Raw genomic sequence first — 22,370 nt, 5'->3', positions numbered from 1 at the left:
CAATGTCCACCATGGTTTGCATTCCTGGATCCAGTGACATCGTTAGCAGTCTTTTACGATGAAGAGTTTAACCCTGCAAAAGTGTAAGTGTAGGTGTAAGTGTGGCGACAGTTTTAAGGTTCGGCCACAACGATACCATAAAAAGTATTCATTCCCCTGCGACTTCCTGTCAGTTTTCAACGCGAGAAGCCCCTCAGAGTACTGTTTTTGCTTACAGGCACACAGGATGTTTCAGCGAAGCTCACCAGGAATATTTAATGCATTTAAATGTATAAGAAGAAGAAGGCTTTTGCAGGCGAGGGATGCCAGGAACGGGTTAAAGAGTAGCTTGCAAAGGCGACAGGATAAGTTAGCCACGCGGCAGTTGAGCGCGCTCAGCCACAGGCAGACGACGTTCGGCGGCGCACATGTCAGGTGAGGTGGCCGCTTCTGGAGCAGCGGCCCGGGTGGGCACGCGAGCCAACCCAAAAACCATATGGCATGCCCTTGACTGACACTGTCTGCGTACGCCCCAGGCCTTGCAAGCCAACTCGTTTTTGCTGGCTTGTGTTGCCGCCAGACAAGCACAACAGGCAGCCGGCGCACTCTTTTATTGCCTTCAGTATGTGCCGCGGCGGTTCCAGAAGCACCGGCTGCCCTGGTTTCCTCCTTTGCCACGCCAGCGTCTGTGCCAGTAGGCCCGGCTGCCCTGCCACCCGCGGCGGCCAGACGAGGAATGGCCGCCGTCGCCACCGTCGCTGCGGTACTGCTGGCGGAGGTCTTCATCTGCGCCGTTCAAAAAACACATCGAGGCATGCAAGGCACTAGCGCAGCTGCACTAGCGAGACGTCCACGCCAATGCGCCAGCGGACACCTCCGCTGAGAGGCGTTTCTACTCTAGACTCGACGCCGTATATGGAAGGCGCCTCTGGTGAGCGTCCCTGTTTTGCTTTGTGACGCGAATTTACTACCCGACCAGACAAGATGTCAAACCTTAGATTTATCCAGCCACGACGGTCGTATGCATGCCAGCCTTTCTTCGCTCAAGAGTAAACAAGGCTTCCGTATACAGGGTCATTTTTTTAACATTTACAGATTGTTATTTTAAATATTGTGTGGGATACGTCGGTGCGGTAAGCTGAGCTGGATTGTACGGCAAGGCGGTCATTATGTACCCCGTATGGATCAAAATTAGAATATTTTCGAAATTTAACTAACCTTTATTTTTAATTAAGGGGACAAAGTTATACTGCGAAATTGATGACCGTCAACATCGAAGGTGAGCTGTGTTTTTATGTTTATTTAATCGACAATGTGTTTCGAAATAACGAACGTCAAAAATAAAGCATTTTCAAGTAGGCTACCCTGCATTGCACATTTATAAAAGGACTTCCTTCGCACTTCTTACGCATCAGATGCAGGCTCAGCTGGTGTGTCTGATGATGCAGAAGAAGCTAACTTGATTTCGGCGATGATACCACGCGCAGCGACTTCATTTTATAATTGGGTAATGAGAGTGTTCAAAACAAGTGTTCAAACAAGTGTTCAAATCCGCATTTTTGGCGTTCGATATTTGGAACCACATTGCCGATTAAGAAAATTTAAAAATCAGGGCTCACCTACTATGTTGACGGCCATCAGTTTCGCAATAAAAACTTGGCCCTTAAAACCTGAAGTAAAAAAGTTTATTAGTTAATTTAAGTTAATCGTTTAAATATTGATGTATATGAGGTACGTAATGTCCAACTTGCTGTGCAATCCAGGTCAACAGACAGCACCGAACTATCTCTCAGTTTTTAAGATAAAACTCTCTAAATGTTGAAAAAAATCACTGCAGAAGCCAGAAAGACCACTTTTTTAACAACCACCTTTTTGTCGGCGTTCCTCTTTCCCTGACTTGAAGGTACACTGGGGACAAATTTAATTGACCTGCGTCGATAGATGTCACCACTGGATAACGTCATACACAATGACAAATTACTAATTAATGGCTAATTACTGATTGATGACTAAACACTAATTAACTGCTAATTAATGATGCTTAAGCTTCTCCTCTAGGAGTGGAACGCGACAGCGTGTTGTAGCGCTGCCAGGGAGTCCGCGGAGCGCATACACCCGTTCGGTGCGATGCCTTGCCCTTTGAACGCAACGCTTTTTGAGGAAAGGAAATGGCGCAGTAATTCTCTGTCACCTCAGTGGACACCCGAACCGCACCGTAGAGGAAGGTAGCAAGTGGGAGTGAAAGAAGAAAGAGAAGTAATGAAGGAAAAGAAAATTAAATACAATTTTCATTTTCTTCAGGAAAGGAAGAGGGAGAGAGAGAGAGAGACTGTCGGCGAGGCGATGGAGAGGGCGCGGCGGCGGCTGCTGCGGCGGCGGCCCCGGCGCACCAGCTGTGCCCCGTGTGACGTCACCCGCTCGTCGCGCATGCGCAGCTTGGCCTTTTCAGAGTTCCACGAAATGACTCAGCGACTAGCGTAGTGTTTCTTTCGCAACAAAAAGGTACGCCTTCAAAAATGTGATGGATGCGGGGGTAAAAGAAAGGCGAGCCACGGTCATTGGTCCAGCGCGTAGACCTAGGTCCACTCAGACAGGAAGCGGCCACGGGCAGTTACGGGTTCTGTTTTTCTCTTTCGTGTTTTGGTTCCTGCCATGATTGCTTTCCGTTTTTTACCTTATTTAAATTTTGATTTCACTCGTTCTTTATCTCTTCTTCTGTCCCTACCTCTTTTCACATTTATCCTGGTTCACTTTCCTCTCTTCGCCATTTTTTTTATATACACCTACTGCTTTGTGAAGCCCATTGATCTCCTGTTTTTTTTCTCGTTTTCGTCCTTCCTACAGATCCCCGCACCTTCCCTCCTCCTCCTCCTCCTTTGTAGCATGAACCAACAAGCCCTGCATCGAGTACTCTATAGCATCGAGCAGAGCTGCCAAAAATGAGACCTACCGTCCTCTTCCGGGAGCTCCTTTACGAGACCGAAGCGTACGGTGTGCCCATCAAAAGAAGTACACCCGGGTCTTCTCAGGGCTCGTCGAATTTCGTCCACGCTGCCAAACTCGAGACGAGCGAATCTAGAAGAGGCAAACAACCCGAGCTGCACAACATCTATAGCCAGCCAGTAATTTCGACCACACTGCCCGGAATTTATCCGACAATAACACCGTGGTCGCTTCCGCGATCTCAGCCTGTGCAGACAACAAAATGGTCGCTCGGCATGTTAGCGGCAGCGTGTCATGTATTCGTTCGGAACTCCCTCGACACCTGCTAGCATGCCGTGCACGAAACCATGAGGTGAGTACAGCATGCGCGCACAGCCGCGACGAAAAAGCGCTCACTTGCAACAAACATCATATCGTCACTGCACCAAAATATATGCCTGCATTTCAATTCTACAAGTGGCAAGCAAGGAAACGTGCGCAATAGCACGGTTCTGGACACGACTTAATCGGCGGATGGCGCAGGGCGCGCGATTGGCCACGCTGCTGACATGCGCCTTCCATCACCGCCACATAAATTTCTCAGCGATTTGGCCTTTCTTCACCTACAGGTTATAAGACAGCAATGCATCCTGTACAGCCTCTGTGCCAACTGGCATCCACAAATGGAGGCTGTGTCAGTCATGCGCAAGGTGCTCACCCATTCTTGATGATGAGAACTCGGGCCCCCGGAAAGTGCTCTTTGAGGCGGCGCACGGGACAGTCATACGGCAGCCGGAAGACGTCCAGCATGTTCCCAATGGTGGCGGTCTTGCGCGTCACGCACTTGTCCACTCGCAGCAGCTTCCCTCCGACGTGCTTCTGGAGGCGCTTCAAGTTGGCAGCGGCTATCGCCGGGCTCAGGTAACGGGCGAAGGCCTTCCTGCGGCCAGCGAATACGAGGCATATGGAAAGCACAGTGTCTCTGTAGTAACTCTGTATATAGACCCAGCGAGTTAGGCCGTGTTCCGGGTTCTCTAGCAACGGCGAGGTTGGCTACAGTAGCCCGGCTTGCGGAATTTCACAAGAGCTCTGATATGCCACTGTGCCTTGAGACACCACCAATCTCACTCGCAGTGAGCTATAGTTGCGCGATGAAGGGCTGCGATTCCGGCCATTGGCTGCTATACAGCAGCCCGGCGTTCTTTCCTGCGGCGCGCAGGTACGCTGAAGCAAGGAGTGAAGTCTTAGCTCGACTTTTTTTCTCCGCTGGCACAGTGACACTCGCCAGCCGAGGCAGTTAAAGCGTCACCAATGTGTGCACTATCAGTGCACTGAAGACCCAGGCTGCGCGTAGTTCTCAAATTTTGTTTCAAGCGATTTTTCTCAACCCCTTCTAAAAAAGCTGTGGGAATCCTGGCTTTCCGCCGTCGCCTTTGCGCGGCTTGCCGGCCTCCTGCGTTGTTTCTCCTCTTTCCCTTGCTCCTGCCTCAGGCGGTGGAGAGGCGGCTGGGTGACTAATCACTGTCATTTAGCCACAGCTCCGCCCCGGCTCCCCAAGGGCCTTTGTCATTGGCGCCTTTTGGCGGGAATTCGGGATCCGCTTTGGGGCGGCCGCGCACCGCGCGAGCGTCCGAGCGGGGCCCAGAGGGAGAGATCCCTCCGAGACAGCGTAAGGTGCGTACGTTACTGTTTTGTCCGTGCCGGCCTTTGCCGTTCGGACCAGTGCATACTCGAGCTCGCCCGCACGTGTCCTCTGACCTGCAGCGGCTCGAGCCTGTCCAGCGGGGTCCAGCGACCTCCGACAGGCGTACCTTGCGTTGATTGCCCACTCTCTCTCGCAACCGGCCCAACGGTCGACACGAGAGAGAGATCACAGCACTGCCGCGGGGACATTCTCCTGCAGCGGCGTGCTAGCGGCGCGCATTGCTCGAGTCGCTTCGTGCGCGCAGCGGAGCCTTGCTCCTCGCGCGCCCCCGGGACGGGGTGACGATTGAGTGCGTGTGTACCTGCCGAAGGACGACGTGAATAAACGTCTCCTTTGTGAACTTGGAGGCCTATTTCTTTGCGGCGAATCGCTCTCCTCCCAGCGGAGGTTGAGTGCGCCGCATCGGTGTCCCAGTGGTGTGTGGTGACGGCTGATCGGGGCCCTTGGCTCGCGCGAAGCTCGAACCCGCGGTGGGTGGTGGCCTGTGTCCACTTAGAAACCCACAATTGGCGCCCAACGTGCTAAGTCATTGGCGCTTACGCCTTTGATGGCACATTAGCCGAGCAGGTCGCCTTGACGATCACGCTTGCGCACCATGTCTAACACCCCCAGCGGGGCACTCGGCAGCTACATGTCGGCTCCCTACGGAGTTGTAGCGTCGTTTTATCCGCTGGCTGCTGTTCCTTCGAATAGCTAGACACCGTGGTTGGCCGCGGCCCCCATTGGGGTTTACGGCGACACAACCCAAAATGTCGACCACGCGGCTCCCATTGGAGCTGTATCGGAAGCACCCTGCGGTGCGCCCGCTGGTCGCATGCCTCAGCTGTGCACGCTTTCCGCCCAGTGCGAAAGCAGTTCGTGTCACGCTGCCGCAACCGGCAGTTTCGAACAGCAGCAGCCGTGCCCCGCGAGCAGTCAATTCTGCTCTGGGAACGGCGAGGCGCTGGCCCGGTTCCCTGTGGAAACCACGCCACTCATCGCCGCTCAGGCACCCTTGACCGAGCTCTTGGGAATGACTGCCGCGTGGCGATGGGAGCCCGAGCAAGAGCGATCCTTTCGCCTCCTGTCTAGTGCCATTGCCGAGACAGCGCAGCTCAGGCTACCCGACCTGACCAGACAGTTCGTAGTCCAGACTGACGCGAGCGATCTGGGTTTAGGAGCAGTTCTCCTACAGGAATTCGATGGCGTGCTGCAACCGCTGGCCTTTGCCAGCCGCTCCTTGCTGCCCTCGGAGAGGAATTATTCCGTGACCGAGAAGGAGTGCCTCGCCATCGTGTTTGCACTGCGCAAATTCGTCGTCTACCTTGATAGAACGCAATTCGTGGTGCAGACAGACCACAGTGCGCTCAGTTGGCTGATGCGGCTCCGCGAGCCTGCGGGTCGGCTGGCGAGCTGGGCTCTCCTGATACAGCATTACGACTTTTCCGTGCAGTATCGAAAGGGGAGCACGAACGTGGTAGCTGACGCGCTATCCCGTGCCCCACTCGCCAGCGGCGCCTTGACGCCTGTAGGCGGAGGGGGCGAAACAGCGGACGAGCCGCCGGGCGGCAAGGAGGGGGAGCCCGCAAACGGGTTATCCCATTCCGCTAACCAGGCAAGCAGCTCTTCGCAAAGCGGACGAGAGGCAAAGCTCTTCATGAGCGCCTCGGAGGTGCCGACGCGAACGGAAATTTTGGCTGCAAACCTGAGTGGGGACGAGACCACGCTCCCCTCTGGGATGACTGGAATCGTTTTCAGCCCTAAAGAGCTACTGAAAGCCCAGCAAAATGACCCGTTTTGTCGCGAGGTGAGCGACGGTCTCAGGGAGACGGAGCGCCGTGACGCTACTGGTATTGTAGCGGGCGCAGGGGGGCAGAAGCCAGCGTGTGTCGCGGCTAACCCCGGGGATTCATATTTGCTGGACCATGACGGGCTCGTGCTGAAGTACATAGCCACCGATGACGAGTCCATCGACCCGTTCAAGGTGGTTATCCCCAAAAGTCTGAGAGGCGCACTTTTGCGATTCTCTCATGACGAACCACTGGCCGGTCATCTGAGTGGCTCCAAAGTTTTTGCAAAACTGAGTCATTCGCTGACGTGGCCCGGCATGAAGCGTGACATTTTCCGCTATTGCCGTTCCTGCCATGTCTGTCAAGCGGTGAAATCACGGGGCGGCAAGCCGCCTGGAATGATGAAACCGACTGACAGTGTGCGTCCGTGGCAGATGGCCACCTGCGATTTGATGGGGCCTTTCCCCAGAAGCAAGCAGGGGTTCATAGACCTGAAGGCCTACGCGTCACGGTCTGACGAGCTTACGCCGGTACCCACTGGTATCAAAAGCAAGCGCAAAGGCACAACTGGTGCTGCGGAACGCAAGCGTTCGGAGCACCGGTACAATCTGAGGCGACGGTCACCGGTGTGATTGATGCCGGACGGTGCACTTTTCCGCAACCGAAGGCACGCAGCCTCAGCTAGCTGGCGAGCTTTCTCGTCAGGCCCTACCCAGGCGAAGCACGGTGTGTTATTTTTTTTTGTTTTTGCAGCATGCTCAGTTCCAGCCTTGTGTGTTTATCTATTTATTTATTTGTTTTGTTTGAGTCAGTTTCTAGCCACTTTCGTTTCCCCGCTTGTACGTCTGTTTTCGTTCTAACGTACCGAGATGTACATAGGCAAACTTCAGCCCGCTCGTGCTTGCTCTTATCTGCTAGAAGCAAAAGATGGGTATCGTTTGTACGGCGCGCCTTTTCTCATTTCCGGCCCGACTGTGGGTGGTTGGCTCGTTAAGGAGCCGTGTGTCGCGGTGCGAGTTTTGTGCGGCCCGCATGGAGGGGAAGTTGGCGGGGCGTTTGGGGCGATGGGGGGCGGAAAGTGCACCCTTTGACCCTCGCCGCGGCGCCTCTGGACGCTTCTGATGAGGGGATCGTTGTCGCCGACCAGCGTCCGCGCACTTGCCGGTGTATGCGTGGTTGTGGCTGTGACTGTGTGCGCGCGTAACCATGAGCCAAGGCGACGCCTGTGAGTTGTGCCCTTGTGTGCTTCTGCGTGAGCGCGAGGATGAGAAGGACCCCTCGCTGTGGCCAAGGTTACACATCAGGACGCCGCCGAACGTCCTCGCCCGTTTCAGCCAGCGTGAAAGGGGCGCACTAACTCTGTTGTGCCCGAACGTGATGTTGTGCCCGAACGTGATGTTGTGCCCAAGGGCGCGGGGTTAATGCTCTGCCGCGGCCCCGTCGTCATCAACGGAAAGAAGATCGCCATCAGTCGTCGGCCCTCCCAACCCGTTCAACTTGAAGTCTGCGAGCGGTGAGTCGCCGACAGGCCCACTGGGCCGCGCCACCGAACTTTGAGGCTGCCATCCACCTGTAACATAGCTGTACAGTTGTATTCACATCTTCTTGTGTACCGTGTATATAATCTGCAAGCTGTTTTTGATTTACTGAAGGATGTGCAAGTGTTTGCCTTGTTTTTCCTTTGTGTGTTGTTTTCTTTACGTTGTTCTGGCTGAAACAAGTGTAGCTAGTTTTTTTTGCGTATTCATTTCTTTATTTTGGAACTGAAGTCTAGCTTATTTTTTTTGTGTATTGATTTCTTTATTTTGGCCGCGTGCTTTGCCGATGGGTAGGAGGGCATTTAAGGAGAGGGGGATGTGGGAATCCTGGCTTTCCGCCGTCGCCTTTGCGCGGCTGTGCCGGCCTCCTGCGTTGTTTCTCCTCTTTCCCTTGCTCCCGCCTCAGGCGGTGGAGAGGCGGCTGGGTGACTAATCACTGTCATTTAGCCACAGCTCCGCCCCGGCTCCCCAAGGGCCTTTGCGATTGGCGCCTTTTGGCGGGAATTCGGGATCCGCTTTGGGGCGGCCGCGCACCGCGCGACCGTCCGAGCGGGGCCCAGAGGGAGAGATCCCTCCGAGACAGCGTAAGGTGCGTACGTTACTGTTTTGTCCGTGCCGGCCTTTGCCGTTCGGACCAGTGCATACTCGAGCTCGCCCGCACGTGTCCTCTGACCTGCAGCGGCTCGAGCCTGTCCAGCGGGGTCCAGCGACTTCCGACAGGCGTACCTTGCGTTGATTGCCCACTCTCTCTCGCAACCGGCCCAACGGTCGACACGAGAGAGAGATCACAGCACTGCCGCGGGGACATTCTCCTGCAGCGGCGTGCTAGCGGCGCGCATTGCTCGAGTCGCTTCGTGCGCGCAGCGGAGCCTTGCTCCTCGCGCGCCCCCGGGACGGGGTGACGATTGAGTGCGTGTGTACCTGCCGAAGGACGACGTGAATAAACGTCTCCTTTGTGAACTTGGAGGCCTATTTCTTTGCGGCGAATCGCTCTCCTCCCAGCGGAGGTTGAGTGCGCCGCATCGGTGTCCCAGTGGTGTGTGGTGACGGCTGATCGGGGCCCTTGGCTCGCGCGAAGCTCGAACCCGCGGTGGGTGGTGGCCTGTGTCCACTTAGAAACCCACAAAGCTTTATAGAATATATTTGCACTTAACGCGATGGAGTCCCGCGTAAGCTTTCTACGGACGAGTAAAAAGATGTGCAAGAGGGAACTTGGAATTTGCGATCGCTTTTATGGCAGCCGCCGCAGTGGCTCAGCGGTTATGGCGCTCGGCTGCTGGCCCGAAAGACGCGGGTTCGATCCCGCGGTCGCATTTCAATGGAGGCGAAATGCTAGGGGTCTGTGTACTGTGCGATGTCGGTGCGCGCTAAAGAACCCCAGGTGGACGAAATTATTCGGAGCCCTCCACTATGGCGTCCCTACAGCCTGAGTCGCTTTGGGACTTTAAACTCGCCATAAACCAAATGAAACCTTTTTAGGCGCAAGTCTCAGAAGAGCTATAGCTACTGCCTATTAAAACAAACTAAAGAGGTCAAATTTATCCCTAAATGCATAGCGTCCATTTGTGCAATATGGCCGCTATAATGCTTCCACCTCAACAGCTTCCCATAAGCTCGCACAAATCAGCGCGTACTTTTAGTGCGCGCATTCAGTATGAAACGACGCAGATTTCGAAGGCAGGAGATTGCACTCTGCTGTAGCTGTGCAAACCTGATCCAACCAAGGCGCTTACATGAACTCGATAGTCTCGGGTCGAGTCGGTCTGTCGGGTCGGCCCGAGTCAGCTCGACAGCAAGGACTGGGCTGACTCGCTGGGCCCTTCCCCCTTATAATCGCTTCCAGGCCTGGGAATAGGATAATGTGCTGGGCAGAAGTGCACCAGGAGCCGATTTTCTACTCCGAGGGCGCGCCGCAAGTGGTATCGACTTCGTGTAAATGCCCAGTCGTCGAGTTGGAGGGGGGGGGAATTGCTCATCTCGACGCCTGACTCGAACCGCTGCGGTCGGGTTCATGTAAACGAAGAGGGCTTCCGAGGCGTGTCTGCCTTAAGAAGAGGTTGACCCTAGAATTCCACCTTCCGAGAACACGGACGCAGTGATATCGTCTCAGACAACCACAGCTTGTTCGCAAGTCCTTACGTGCTGGCGTGCTGTCTGGTTGACGGTCGACCGGTGGTCATGGTGGTGCCTTAACGCCACTCACACGCTGGTGTGCCTCCTATCCCCTTTGATACCGCTCTCATGGCGGCACTCAGACGATTTAAATTGGCCAACACGCGAAGATGCTAACACTGACGCTTAACATCTTCGCGAGTTGGCCAGCCTCGAACTAACGTCTGCATCAGCTTTTCCTTCTCACTGTTTTAGCACTAAAAAATGGTGATCAAATAAAATCAAAAGCATCTCTATTTTGAAAGTACAAGAAATTCATGCAAAATGTTTCCACTCTAGACATGATAGTATGCTGTCCAATCCAAAATATATTTCATCAGGCATCCGTAATGAGCACAAACCAGTAATCGAAAGCTCTCGCAATAAAAACACATAGGAATACAAAAAAACAAACAATGATAAGGAAAAGCACAGAGTAAATATTCACAAAAGAAAAACAAAAGCACCACCAAAAGAAAGAAAAGCGGGGGGGGGGGGGGGGGGGGGGCGTTCAGGGCGCTTCCTAGCTGCTGATATAAACTTGCAGTTCATACTGGAGTCATGTGCAAGTTTCAAGTTAATAGGCAATTCCAAAATTACGCACCGGAGTAATGAACTAAGCATTCCATGCGTGCACATAACCAGCAGGTAGATTGAAAGGGTGGAAGAGCAGGCTAGTTGGTAGTTCATCTTGAAGAAAAACACAGCGCACTCCTAAGACCAGGCATAGAGCAATTTTAATGTGTAGGATTCGAAATTCGTCTTTTAGCCTTTTTTACCTTTTGGACAAGGTTGTTTTCTGTCTTCTCCTTTTAACGTCCCTTTTGGTTCTTTTATCGGTTTTAAAACAATTTTAATGGTCTTTTTGGCCTTTTAGTGCATTTTGTTCACTTGTCACCTCCTAGTGTTTTTTGTCTCTTGTACTGCCTGCTTTCGTCATCCTTTTAAGCGTGATCCGTTTAATCGCCCCTCCACTTGTCTCTTTATCTTGTCTAGTTTTCATTTTTTGTTGCCTCCAAGGGTCACCCTTGCCCTCATGTTATTTTCAATTGCAGTTTGTTATCTTTGGGTCGCGTGCAAACACAGCAGATGTTACTCATGTCTTCCCGCCCACTTTTAGAACGTATATATATGTTGCTCCACAATAAAATAACCAGTTGAAGTCAGCGCTGTATCTTCTTGCCTTTCTTTGTCCGTGTCTTAGGAGTGCGCCGTGTTTTTCCTCAAGGTAGATTGAAATTCGCATTTGATGCATGGCTCGTAGTTACGGTATAGTAAAAAAAAACTCAATCGTAGAGGAGTAGTGGTTGGTTGATGGGGTTTAACGTCCCAAGCGACTCAGGCTATGAGGGACGCCGTAGTGAAGGCCTCCGGAAATTTCGACCATCTGGGGCTCTTTAACGTGCACTGACATCACGCAGTACACGGGCCTCTAGAATTTCAACTCCATCGAAATTCAACCGCCGCGGCCGGGATCGAGCCGGCGTCTTTCCGGTCAGCAGCGCAACACCATAACCACTGAGCCACCGCAGCGGCCGGCGAAAGGGTGCTGGTACTAGTATTATTTATCAATAATGAGCTGAACCTCGTTACAACGAAGTTGGAGAATCTCCGGGATTTCTTCCTTATAGCTACTGCTTCGACATAGCAAACGCGACCTCGGTTGCAACTGTCGCATGCCAGCGGGCTTACGTACATAACGAGAACAACAAAGACGACGTTTAGCGTGCCGCCGATGTGCGTTGTGGGCTCATTACTGAACCGAGCGCCCACCACGTGGCCGAATATGCGTACACCAACCGAGGAAGTCAGCCTTGCCAACGCGCGCGCATGCCTTCCGCAGGCCGCATGAGCTTCAGAGCCAAGGTGGATAGGTCTTCGAGGACCGACCTATTCGGAATGTTCAGCTGCGTTCGTTCTTGGTGCCGCTATAAAAGAGGGCGCGCATCACCGATTTCGTCGCGAGTGCCTGCTTTGGTTGGCTTCGCAGCATAGTTCACGAGCACGCGGGCGACAACACTTATTCGCACGACAGGGATATGCATACATGCCAGACCGAAAGCTTTGATGATGGCCGCCTTCTGGTCAACGGAAATTGTTTTACGCTTTCATTTTCCGCTGCTTCTCGATACCGTTATGCTCATCTAGCGCACTACTGAACAGGTTTAACATTGAGACCATAATGCGAAAATGGCTTATTCGTTTATTGGGACTTAACGTCCCGAAGCGACTCAGGCTATGAGGGACGCCGTAGTGAAGGGCTCCCTGAAATTTCGACCACCTGGGATTGTTTAACGTCCACTGACATATCGTACAGTACACGGGCCCCTAGAATTTCGCCTCCATCGAAATTCGACCGCCGCGGTCGGGATCGAAACCGTGTCTTTCGGGACAGCAGGCGAGCGCCGTAACCACTGAGCCACCACGGCGGGGTGAAAATGGCAACTGATGTGCACACGGAACCAGAGAAGCAGTGCGCGCTCGCAGTAGGCCGTACGTAGCGAGGAGGTTTGCGCACGGAGCAACTGCAGTTTTTTACTCTGAACAGGCATGCACGTGTTAAGCACCGTTACGAATTTACAGACTCAGCGCTAAATGGCTTGTGGGGTTCACTCGAAGTTCGTTCTCTCCCGCTGAAAGAAAATTTCACTTCGTAAAAACGAGATGTCAAATGGGCTTCCAAGGGGAGTGGTTATTCCTTCGTTACATACATTATTTCGTTATAACGAGGCCCGACTGCACATATTTTGTATTGTCGCAGCTCGACAGCTCGCAGTCTGACGGTCCCATGACAAATGTAAAATCCCCGTGACATTACTAATGTTGCAAGTAAGCACATTGGGCTCGGTCCTCGTCACTGAGCAGTAAAGAGAGCCGTACTGAGACGCTCTTCCTTGATGCCTAAGGCACATCATGTAAGAACGCGAGTGGTCGCTCTTCCAGTCGGTCTGAGGGCCGCAGAGCGATTACAGCAAATACATTATCCGCCCTAAAATTACTGTCAATCGGCGCGACCACATGCGAGCTCATAAGACTCGAGGGGCACCAGCAGATTGAAAACTGCACGCCAAGCTTTCTGCGGAGGGGGGGGGGGGGGGGTCATGTAGAGGTGTGGCCAAAATATGGGGGACACTTAAGCTCCGCCTTTAAGGGTATGAGGCAATAGCGTTAATGGGTCGCGTCAGCGACTGCGGACACTTGTCTCATTAGCATATTGCCTGATCACGTGCCAGATCACTAGAACACCAATGTCACGTGACACAAGCAGAAGGTCCTTCGTGTACACTCACCCCTCACCGACATGCACTTTGTTACTCACTTAATCACAACTTACTTAATTAGTGCCTCTATAATCGCACACAGACTCAATAGCGCACAGTCGTAAACTACCAAAGTTATGTGAAAAACCACACAACATACATATAAAAGCTCGCTTTAGCCAAGCCTAAGAACGTGCTTCCGTGGCCTAGGGATAGCGTGTCTGACTAGAAATCCAAGGGGCAAACGTACAGTTCTCCACCATTATTAACCGTTTCGTTTTCTGCGCAGTTAACTTGCTTTATATGCTTATATGTCGTAATGACGCTGGGTCATGTTGCGAACTTGTAATCACGATTTGGTTTGGTTTGATTTATTTTACCGTCCCAAAGCGACTCAGGTTGTGAGGGACGCGCGGTGGAGGGCTCCGGAAATTTCGACCACCTGGGGTTCTATAACGTGCACTGACATCGCACAGCACACGGGCCTCTGCAATTTCGCTTCCATCGAAATTCGGCCGCCGCGGCCGGAAAGTAATCACGATTTATGTATTGTTTAAATCACTCCACATGTGACGTCAAACATTTTCGAACAATTCGGAGTTTCGCGACACAAGAACGTCGGACGCCGTATTTCCCGCGGAACGGGAGCCTTACAGCTATCGCTTTAAAGTATGACTGAGCACACTTTGGCGTATGAAATTTTTTCATGCGTTTCGTATGGAAAAATTGGTTGCCTGGATTCATACGCGATCGCAACAGCGGCACGTTCTAACATTAAAATATAAAGCGCAGTCGAATCCGGATATATCGAACTCGAAGGGGATCTGGAAATAGTTCGATGTACCGATAATTTGATGTATAAAAAATGGCAGCAGATAAGCCTATCTGTAAGCTACAAGCAAGAATACTCGTCAACCACGCTAGTGAGACGGTTCTTGCAGTGGCGTGCCGCCCGCCGGCGTGCTGGCAACGCGCCGGTCACTGGGCGTTGATATGCCTGACCTTAATCCGTGGCGGAAGGTTCTCTGGAACTAGGCACTTCCTATCATAAGATGCCTAGTCTTGTTGCCAGCACACTGTAAATAGAATACTCGCTCATAAAATTAGGGTAAAGCTGGTTTGCGCAACTCCTTCGGCGGCGTAGCGAGCGTAGCACTACAGCGAGGGCCGCCGCTATACCACATGGCAACTTTGTGGCATGGAAAACAAATACAAGAGATCGGGGACCACTCTCAACCACACCTCACGTTCACCTCGTAACATGGTTTCACAGCGCTATAGCGCTTGCAGCAGGTGAACAAGGTCGCGCAGAACTCCGCGCGAAAAAAGTCATCGATGAGGGCTGTTGGGAGAAGCGCCACTTGTAGGAGCGCGGCGCACAGTTCGATATATCGTACATGACCGGCGAAATTGGAGTTGAGGCGCGTTCACACTGGCGAAGGCGACGCGACTGCTCTGGCCGACTCTCGACGGGCGCCGAGCGTTTTCACAGGCGAGTCTCTCCGAACGAGAAATGGCGGTGGAGTGCCCTCTCCGCCTTCAGCTCGCACATGAGGGTGTGAACGGCTTTGAAAACACCGAAAGCTGTACTGCACTGACGACGAAACCAGAGGTGCCTTTGTGTGCGCATGTGCTTGCGGTGGCGGCAGGTATAGCCAGCCACGCAAGCGTCGCCGGACCCAGCGGCGTGCACACAACGAATGCCGCCACCGAGAGCCGATTTCCTGTGTTCGGCTCACCATGTATAACACACTGTACCTCTACTCCCGCATGTGGACGAAAGGCCAAGGACACATGCGTTACCTTACAACGCATAGTGAGAGCAACTTAATCGCGAATAACCATATCTTTAACTGTCAATCAGGAAAAATTACTCGCAGTAATCGTCCTGATATCACGAAAGGCAGCATGCATGTATAAGCATGCATAACCTTTGTCTGCGTAAATGTTCAAGACAACTCCGACATCTCTTTCCACGTTTCCGTTTTTATCCGCACATGAAATTGAGGTGCTGCTTATCATAAGAATGAGAAAAATATTTTACGACGTCACAGATTGCCTTTGAGGAAAATTTCACAGGAGAGACACGAACGTCTCGCCAAAAGTAGAAAACAGCGCATGCAGCAGAAGGCGCAATGCTGCCGCCGAAGCGTGTATGTTTGAACACGGACGCCTAAAACGGGGCGGCTGCCGCCCGCCATGGCTTGAATTTCGCGGCGGAGCAAGAACCCGGATATCAATGTCAAGTCACGTGACGCCATACCACGCCACGGCACGGATTGGTTGAGGAGTTCTGCGACATGTCGCGTCGCAAGAAATCGATCAGTCAGCAACTGCCCCGAGCACCAGCGCGGAAGCCTTCCGCAGCTGCTCCGTCAACGCGTGAAACCGGCGCCCCCTACCCGCGAGCAGCTGCCGATAAGCGCCGGCAGCGGCCCGATAACGCTGTCGCCTTCTACTCTTAAAGGAACACTAAAGAGAACACTGAGCTCATTTTTTTTACCGCGGGAACTCAGTCTACACGCTCCAAGCATTCTTAGAAACTTGGAATTATTGTCCTGTGCAGCCGATTTCCCGATTAAATCGAATTAGGCGTCCGGCTCCCGCAGGTAGCAGGAGTCAACGAACGCGTTGAGTGCCTTTCAGCCAGTCGCGTGGCGGCTTGCCGCTGTGCCTCCGGAGGAGTAATAATACTCGGAGTGATCTGCGAAAGCAGAGTCCACGCGTTTTTTTTATTTCTGTGGGCCTAATTTGCGGCTAGGTTCTCAGCGAATGAAACTTTATTCATAAACCCCCTCCCCCCCAAAAAAAATAAAAAATAAAAGCGAAAGCGAAGCCGCTCCACGACTGACTGAAAGGCACTCCACGCGTTGGTTGATTCCTCCTACTCTCGGAGGTCAGTTAAAAAATTTAATAGGGAAATAAGCCGCGCAGGACAATAATGCCAAGTTTCTAAGAATGCTCGGAGCGTGTAAGACGTACGCGGGCAGTTCCTTCTGTTATTCTATAAAAGGCTTTCTGTAAATTCTGTAAAAAGCTTTCGCGTCTGAAGACAACGTGCGGACGAGCGCATACACTGGAAGCGAGTTACTGAAATACGAAGGAGTCTGGTCCACTCACCTCCCCTTGAAAACCAACTTGACGATGTCACCAGAAAGCTCCGTAAGGTCAACGGAGCGCACGTTGTATCTCATGGTGATTGCCAGACTGCAGCTGTCTCTCTTCTCTGCAAAATGGAAACAGTTTTCCGTGAGAATGGCGCCCGTGGTGCGTCGTGCATCCCATTTCACCGTTGCCACTCGCCCTCCACCTCCCTCCGTCTTTTCAACATTGTATTTTTCGTCGCAATGAATTGCTTCTAAGCCCCTCCCCGCCACAGCGTGGGCACTGTTGCCGTGTAATTTTAACCAGCACGTAAACTACTAGGACTCGCCGCCTGGCGCAGCAAAATCCACGAGGGGCGGAGTACACCTTCACGCGGCACGCCCCCCAGATACTTCACCGCAAAATAAACGGATACAAGGCGCGACACGCGAGAGGCGTACGTGTGGGTTCTCTGAAAAGTATTTCAAACCTGAGAAACGATCTAGGCCGCCAAAAAGTAGTGAAATGGGGCGTCAGAAAGAGCAGAGGCCAAGCGTATGCACGAACAGTAAAATATAACTGCTGTTTAAGACTCTCAACACTCAAGAGCGCAGCAAGGCATTGCTGATGAGTTGTACGGTTCTACAACCCAATGAAAGCAGATTGCGCGCAACTGCCACGCTAATTTTCTTCGCGTGTGTGCCATTTGACCTCACACCCATGGAGAGAACACGGCTGCCGTTATTCTCCACCGTTACATAGGCTAGAAAGAAAGGTGCAAGATTCACGCCGTTAAAGGGACTATGAAATAAATTTATTGAGATTACGTAAAGGTAGGCAATCCATCACTCGTCACCGCAGCGAGGGAATTTGAGCTAGCATCAATAACAACGAAGTTATAGACGATTAAAAATCACGCTCCTCCTCTCCCCCGTCAACTCGTACGCGCGGGGCACCATAAAAAAAAATAAAGAAAACAGCTCCGGGACTGGGCTCCGCCCATGAATACGTCATTCGCTGACGTTCGGTTTACGACTTCCGGTTGCACTCCCGAGGAGCAGCGTACGTCGGCAGCGTCTCTCCGGTCTCTGCGCTTTCTTGGCTCCCGAACTCGCGACAGAAAGAGGCGGCAGAGGTAAATTGAAACCATACGCGCGAAGGCAATGCCTAGCTGGCTCGCGCTTGCCCGAGGGGGTCGCGCGGCGGCATGAGCAGACGATTTTCACCGCTACCGGAAGTGTGCCCGTGACGTCGTAGCTGCCGCGGCTCGAGCGAATGACAGCGTGTGGTGGCCTGCCGACGTCATGGGTCTAGTGACGTCTGTTTTCCCGATTTTGGTTCCAAAATGGCTCCCTACGAGGACACCAAACGGCCCGCGAATTTAAAAAAACACGATTTTTAAAAATTCATAATAAATTGCCGGCTCAGTTCAGAAGACTCACACTTGGTGTCAATGCTTCTGAGCATCACTTCTAACATTTACAAGCGGCTTTTAATTCTTTACATGGTCCCTTTAAGTTCACGTCTTGCGAATTAGCTATGGGAGTTTAAACGAATTAGCTAGTTGGTAGTTTAATGGCACAAGGAGGACAAGGCTAAAACAGCACCGAAGCAATGTTTATTTAACTCTGTGTTATACTAAGTAAAATGGAATGTAATCATGATACGCTGTGCATTAAAAACGAGTCTAAAAATCCTGCGAGGTGAAAGTGAGGTATACAAGAAAGCGAAAGACACCTACCGAGGCTTTCGATGCACTCCTCCGGCACATAGTCTGGAAAAAAAAACGCACACACACGATTAGAAAACGCTTACCGCGTTTGCAGTGCGATTCCTTGGCTCATATGAGGCGATATAGGCGTTATTTGGAGGCTGCTGGCTACAGAGCAGTGGAATTGTTGCGCCACTTGGAGCGACTGTTAAAAGACATGTAAAAGGAGCAGAGTAGACCAGGAAATGTAGGCTAATTAGTGACATCCTAGTTGAAATCAATAAGAAGAAATGGGCATGTAATACGGAGACAAGGTAACCGATGGTCGGTAAGGGTAGCGGACTAGATTCAACGCAAGTGCAGCGGGGGGCAGCACAAAAATCAGATGTGAGAATAGGAAGTTCGCTGGTATAAGGTGGCCGCAGCTGGCACAAGGGATATGGGGGGGCACTGGACATAGGGTGATGACTATGATGAAGCCCAGTAATTGCACTGCCTCAGTATCCAACGCTCATGTCCACAGTGTCGCGATACCAAAAATAATGTCGGTGCGCGTGCTTACCTTCCAGGCGCAGCTCGTTGAAGTTTTTGGCGCGGCTCCCGCGCTTACCGCCCTTGTGCTTGCCGCGTCCCTTGCCGGACTTCTTGCAGCCTGCGCACCCAAACACTGAATCGTTAGGCGCGACACGGACTCTGTGTTGCTCAATGTTCATCGGCGTAGCGAGAGGCGCTGTTCGTCACAGCCCGGACCACGTGATGCGTTTAGCAAAAATGTGCCTCGAATTTACAAAGAGTTCGCGCATTCACAATGCCAAAAGGTGCCTTTATTCGGGGCGACAGATAACTGGGCACTGGCGACACTTGCTTCGGACAAAAGGACTTTCCCTTGACCGGGCTTTTGCTGCACCACCTGCGCGCAGAGGTGTGTGGTACGTGGGGTCTGACGTCACAAAGCTGCAACACGGGCTATCAGAGACTATAGTGGAGGGCTCTGAATTACCTTCAGCCACCTGTGGTTCTTTGACGTGCACTGACATAGCGCAGCACACCTGCGTTTTTTTCCGCGGAAAGCGAATGCATTATCGTACTAGCGATCGGAATGGGCCGCGCCGTCTTCTACACACGACGTTGTGTGTCAACATAAAAAAGAGAAGTCGAGACGACACGAAGACCGAAACATTCGGCGCCTCTCAGTAAGGCGACGAAAGTGGGATAGTGCTCACAACTTCCAAACCACACTACCTGCCTTGTGCACGCTCGTGCTGCGCAACTCTGAGAGCAAATCAGATCGTTTTTTTTTTTTCAAAATGAGCAAATTGCGGAAACCTAAACTATGGTAGATTTTTTTTTTCAGGAGTCAATTCCCAACGCCGCTTCCCAACTAACATCAGCCAATAAGGGTACCCCACACCGCTGGAAAGAACGCGTTTCGAATAGAAACAGCAAAGTACAAGGGCTGTGCCAGTCAACATGAGAAAAGTGCAGAGAGCCAATGTGAGGCCTGCTATGACGCCACTGTTGGTTTGGCTTATTCGCGGTTAACGTCACAAAGCGACTCAGGCTATGGAGGATGCCGTAGTGAAGGGCTCCGGAAATTTCGACCACCTGGGGTTCTTTAACTGTGTGTCAACAAACCGGGAGCTGCGCCTACCGTGTTGCGTGCCAATAGGGGGTTTTGAGCGAATTGTTTTAGAATTTTTGCTACTGTCCAACCATGGAGGTAAACGGGTTCGAAAGAACGAAAGCATCCAAGAACCCGACACAGAAGCTACAAATGCCGCATAAGACGTTCGACTAAAGCAGAGGTTCTCGTAGCGGGTTATGTGGGCTTTTTGGGCTGCTTGGGGTGTTTTTCGGCTCCCAGAGCGCTAAAATTCACGCGTAGCTCAATTTCTGCCCACTTTATTTTGGGGCTAATCATACTGCAAGTGCTTACAGTTGACGGTTTAGTACACAGCCAGGCATTATGAATTAAATCTGGGCACCTCAATAGAAAGAGGAGGGGTGGGAGGGGGGGGGGGGGGGGGGGCAGGGAAGTGCTGTGTGTCGGCCTGCAGAAAGAAGATGCAGATTTCAAGCAAGTTAAGGCTCCTCAGTATGTTCTGAAAACTCTGGGGATCGGGAGGCTTCCTTTCCCTCTCAGGGAAAATATTTATTCCCTCGTAAAATTCACAGATTATGGGACACACGTGAGCAGGCGAAACCTTTCTAGCCTGCATGATGCCTTATGATGCCTCTGGAGTGTAAACCTTATTGGAAGTTGGCGCTGTTCGTTTCTGTCGATGTGTCCGTTTTTTTTTTTTTTGCGCTACAGTGTTTAAACAATGATGCACCAACAAAGCCAACCATTCCACTCTGCTGAGCCTCGCTGTGTAACCTGAGTGTGTGCGCTGAAATGAAGACCACCTAGCTACAGATCGAGGAGATGAATCCCGACTGGGCCCCGTCGCTTCCCCATGGGTAGTGCCAGGCATAAAGACTGCTAAAGTCACCGACGCACAATGGAAAGTGACGATGCGAAAAGCGCACCGCTGAGGCCCGGGAACGGCATGCCGAAGCCGACGAGGGCGGGGGAGGGGAGATATCGACCTAGCCTTGTGCCTGTGCCGATCTTCCCCCTGCCGCCGCAGCTGACTGGAGAAATCAACGTTTCATGGTATATGCGCTGTGCTTCAGCGACCATAAAGTTAAAACGCTTCAGACACCTATAATGAGTGCTACATTACGCCTCGAACTAAATTCAACCCGCTCAAAAAGCTTAAAATTGAAAAAAAGCTGGCCCTCTCTAAGCAGGAGAGCTTTTCCTTTGCTACACACACGCACTGAGGAAGTAAATGTGCGATTACAGAGGTTTGTACGCTTCCGTACGAGGGTCTCAAAGAAGATAAAAACGCCAAGTAGCCCACAATGTCATCGTGTAACGAAAGGGTTCGAAGAGTCCAGCGCTGGCGCTTTTGTCTTTTCATCGTGAGGGGTATTTTTTTTTGGTGGTGTGTGCGAGTGCGTGTACTATATCTTCTGTTCGTGTACTATACTACTGTTCCCGACTCATATGCATTTCTCAATTGTCCTCTCCGCGAATATAGCCTTCAGTCCGTCTGACTTCCACTTCTGCCAGAGCACAGTGTCAAGTGGCTGTACAAACTGTCAGTGCTATCTTATGCCCCTTCCCACCAATGCATATTGCCGCGAGTCTTTGTAGCGTTTGTTTGTTGTGTTTATTTATTCATGCTTCAAAGCTGCCGGCACGCCGCTTTATCGCTTCGTTTGTGACGCAAGACGCGCCTAGAATTATCTCGATGGATCGCATCCGGACGGAGCCGACTCTAGTTTTTGCCAGAATGTTCTAGTAAATTCTAAAGCCTTATCTCGAAGATTCGCTACCGGCTTTAAAAAGAGCACGGCCGACAGCGGCGGGCATTCTGTTCGACGACCGCCGAGCACGCTTGTTGCTACGCCGACGTCGCCGAGTGATTCAGTTCTTTGCGGGCGCAAGTCAGCCCGAATAAAGCGTTTCGTTTCGAAGACGTTCTCGCTGTTTTCCTGTTTGCCATACTGCAGTAACATCTGGTGGAGGTGCGGGGTGCTATGCCCCCCAAGATGGAACCTGGTGCACAGCCAACGCCCGTCGTGCTTCGCCAGCCCCGTGAGCCACCGACTTTTCGTGGAGAACCACACGAAGATGGGGAAGACTGGCTGGACATGTACCGCCTTTGTCAAAAGTAACCAGGCTGCATGGTTTGCTTCTAGCTCGGACAGTGGAGCCCCTACAGATTCCCTGAAGCTGAAATGGCAGCTAGAGGTAAGGACTGGGGGGTCTTATTACCTTCCATTACGTTTTGATGTTTAGCAAAGTCTCAAGGGCTCCACTATACAAGCTAGAAGCAAGCCATGCAGCCTGGTTACTTTTGACAAAGACGGTACGATCGTGTAGCAGCGGTGAACGCCTGGGACGACAGCGCTAAGCTTCGTAACGTTTATTTTGCATTGGACGGCTCCGCCAGAACGTGGTTCGAAAACCACGAATCTTCCCTCACGACCTGGGCGACCTTCAAGAAGCAACTACTGGCTACGTTCACTAGCGTCGTACGCAAGGAAAGAGCGGAGATCCTGCTGCAGTCGCGATTTCAGCGCCCAAACGAGACCGTGACGGCGTATGTGGAAGACATGAAACGCCTTTTCAAGCGCGCCAACCCTGACATGAACGAAGAAAAGAAACTCTCCTTCCTAATGCGAGGCGTGAAGGAGCAA

The 22,370-nt window shown here is 52.1% G+C and overlaps 1 protein-coding gene across 1 annotated transcript in view; it reads right to left on the bottom strand.

The window, feature by feature from the left end:
• Positions 1 to 598: 598 nt before the first annotated feature.
• The window catches only part of LOC149357233 (uncharacterized), a 36,353-nt gene continuing 14,581 nt past the window's right edge, over positions 599 to 22,370 (bottom strand). Inside the window, exons 4-11 of the mRNA XM_089576541.1 lie at positions 18,682 to 18,771; positions 18,150 to 18,182; positions 16,445 to 16,550; positions 11,449 to 11,459; positions 10,053 to 10,101; positions 3,620 to 3,841; positions 2,930 to 3,054; positions 599 to 765 (exon numbers count right to left, since the gene is read on the bottom strand). Of these exons, the coding sequence (XP_089432667.1) occupies positions 599 to 765; positions 2,930 to 3,054; positions 3,620 to 3,841; positions 10,053 to 10,101; positions 11,449 to 11,459; positions 16,445 to 16,550; positions 18,150 to 18,182; positions 18,682 to 18,771 (803 nt within the window). The remainder of the gene's footprint in view (positions 766 to 2,929; positions 3,055 to 3,619; positions 3,842 to 10,052; positions 10,102 to 11,448; positions 11,460 to 16,444; positions 16,551 to 18,149; positions 18,183 to 18,681; positions 18,772 to 22,370) is intronic.

This window comes from Amblyomma mixtum, chromosome 3 (genome assembly GCF_055824585.1).
Source record: "Amblyomma mixtum isolate Tamu chromosome 3, ASM5582458v1, whole genome shotgun sequence".
In the NCBI taxonomy this organism is placed as follows: domain Eukaryota; kingdom Metazoa; phylum Arthropoda; class Arachnida; order Ixodida; family Ixodidae; genus Amblyomma; species Amblyomma mixtum.
The sequence above is the reverse complement of the archived record's forward strand: the minus strand, read 5'-3'. Positions and strand labels throughout refer to the sequence as shown.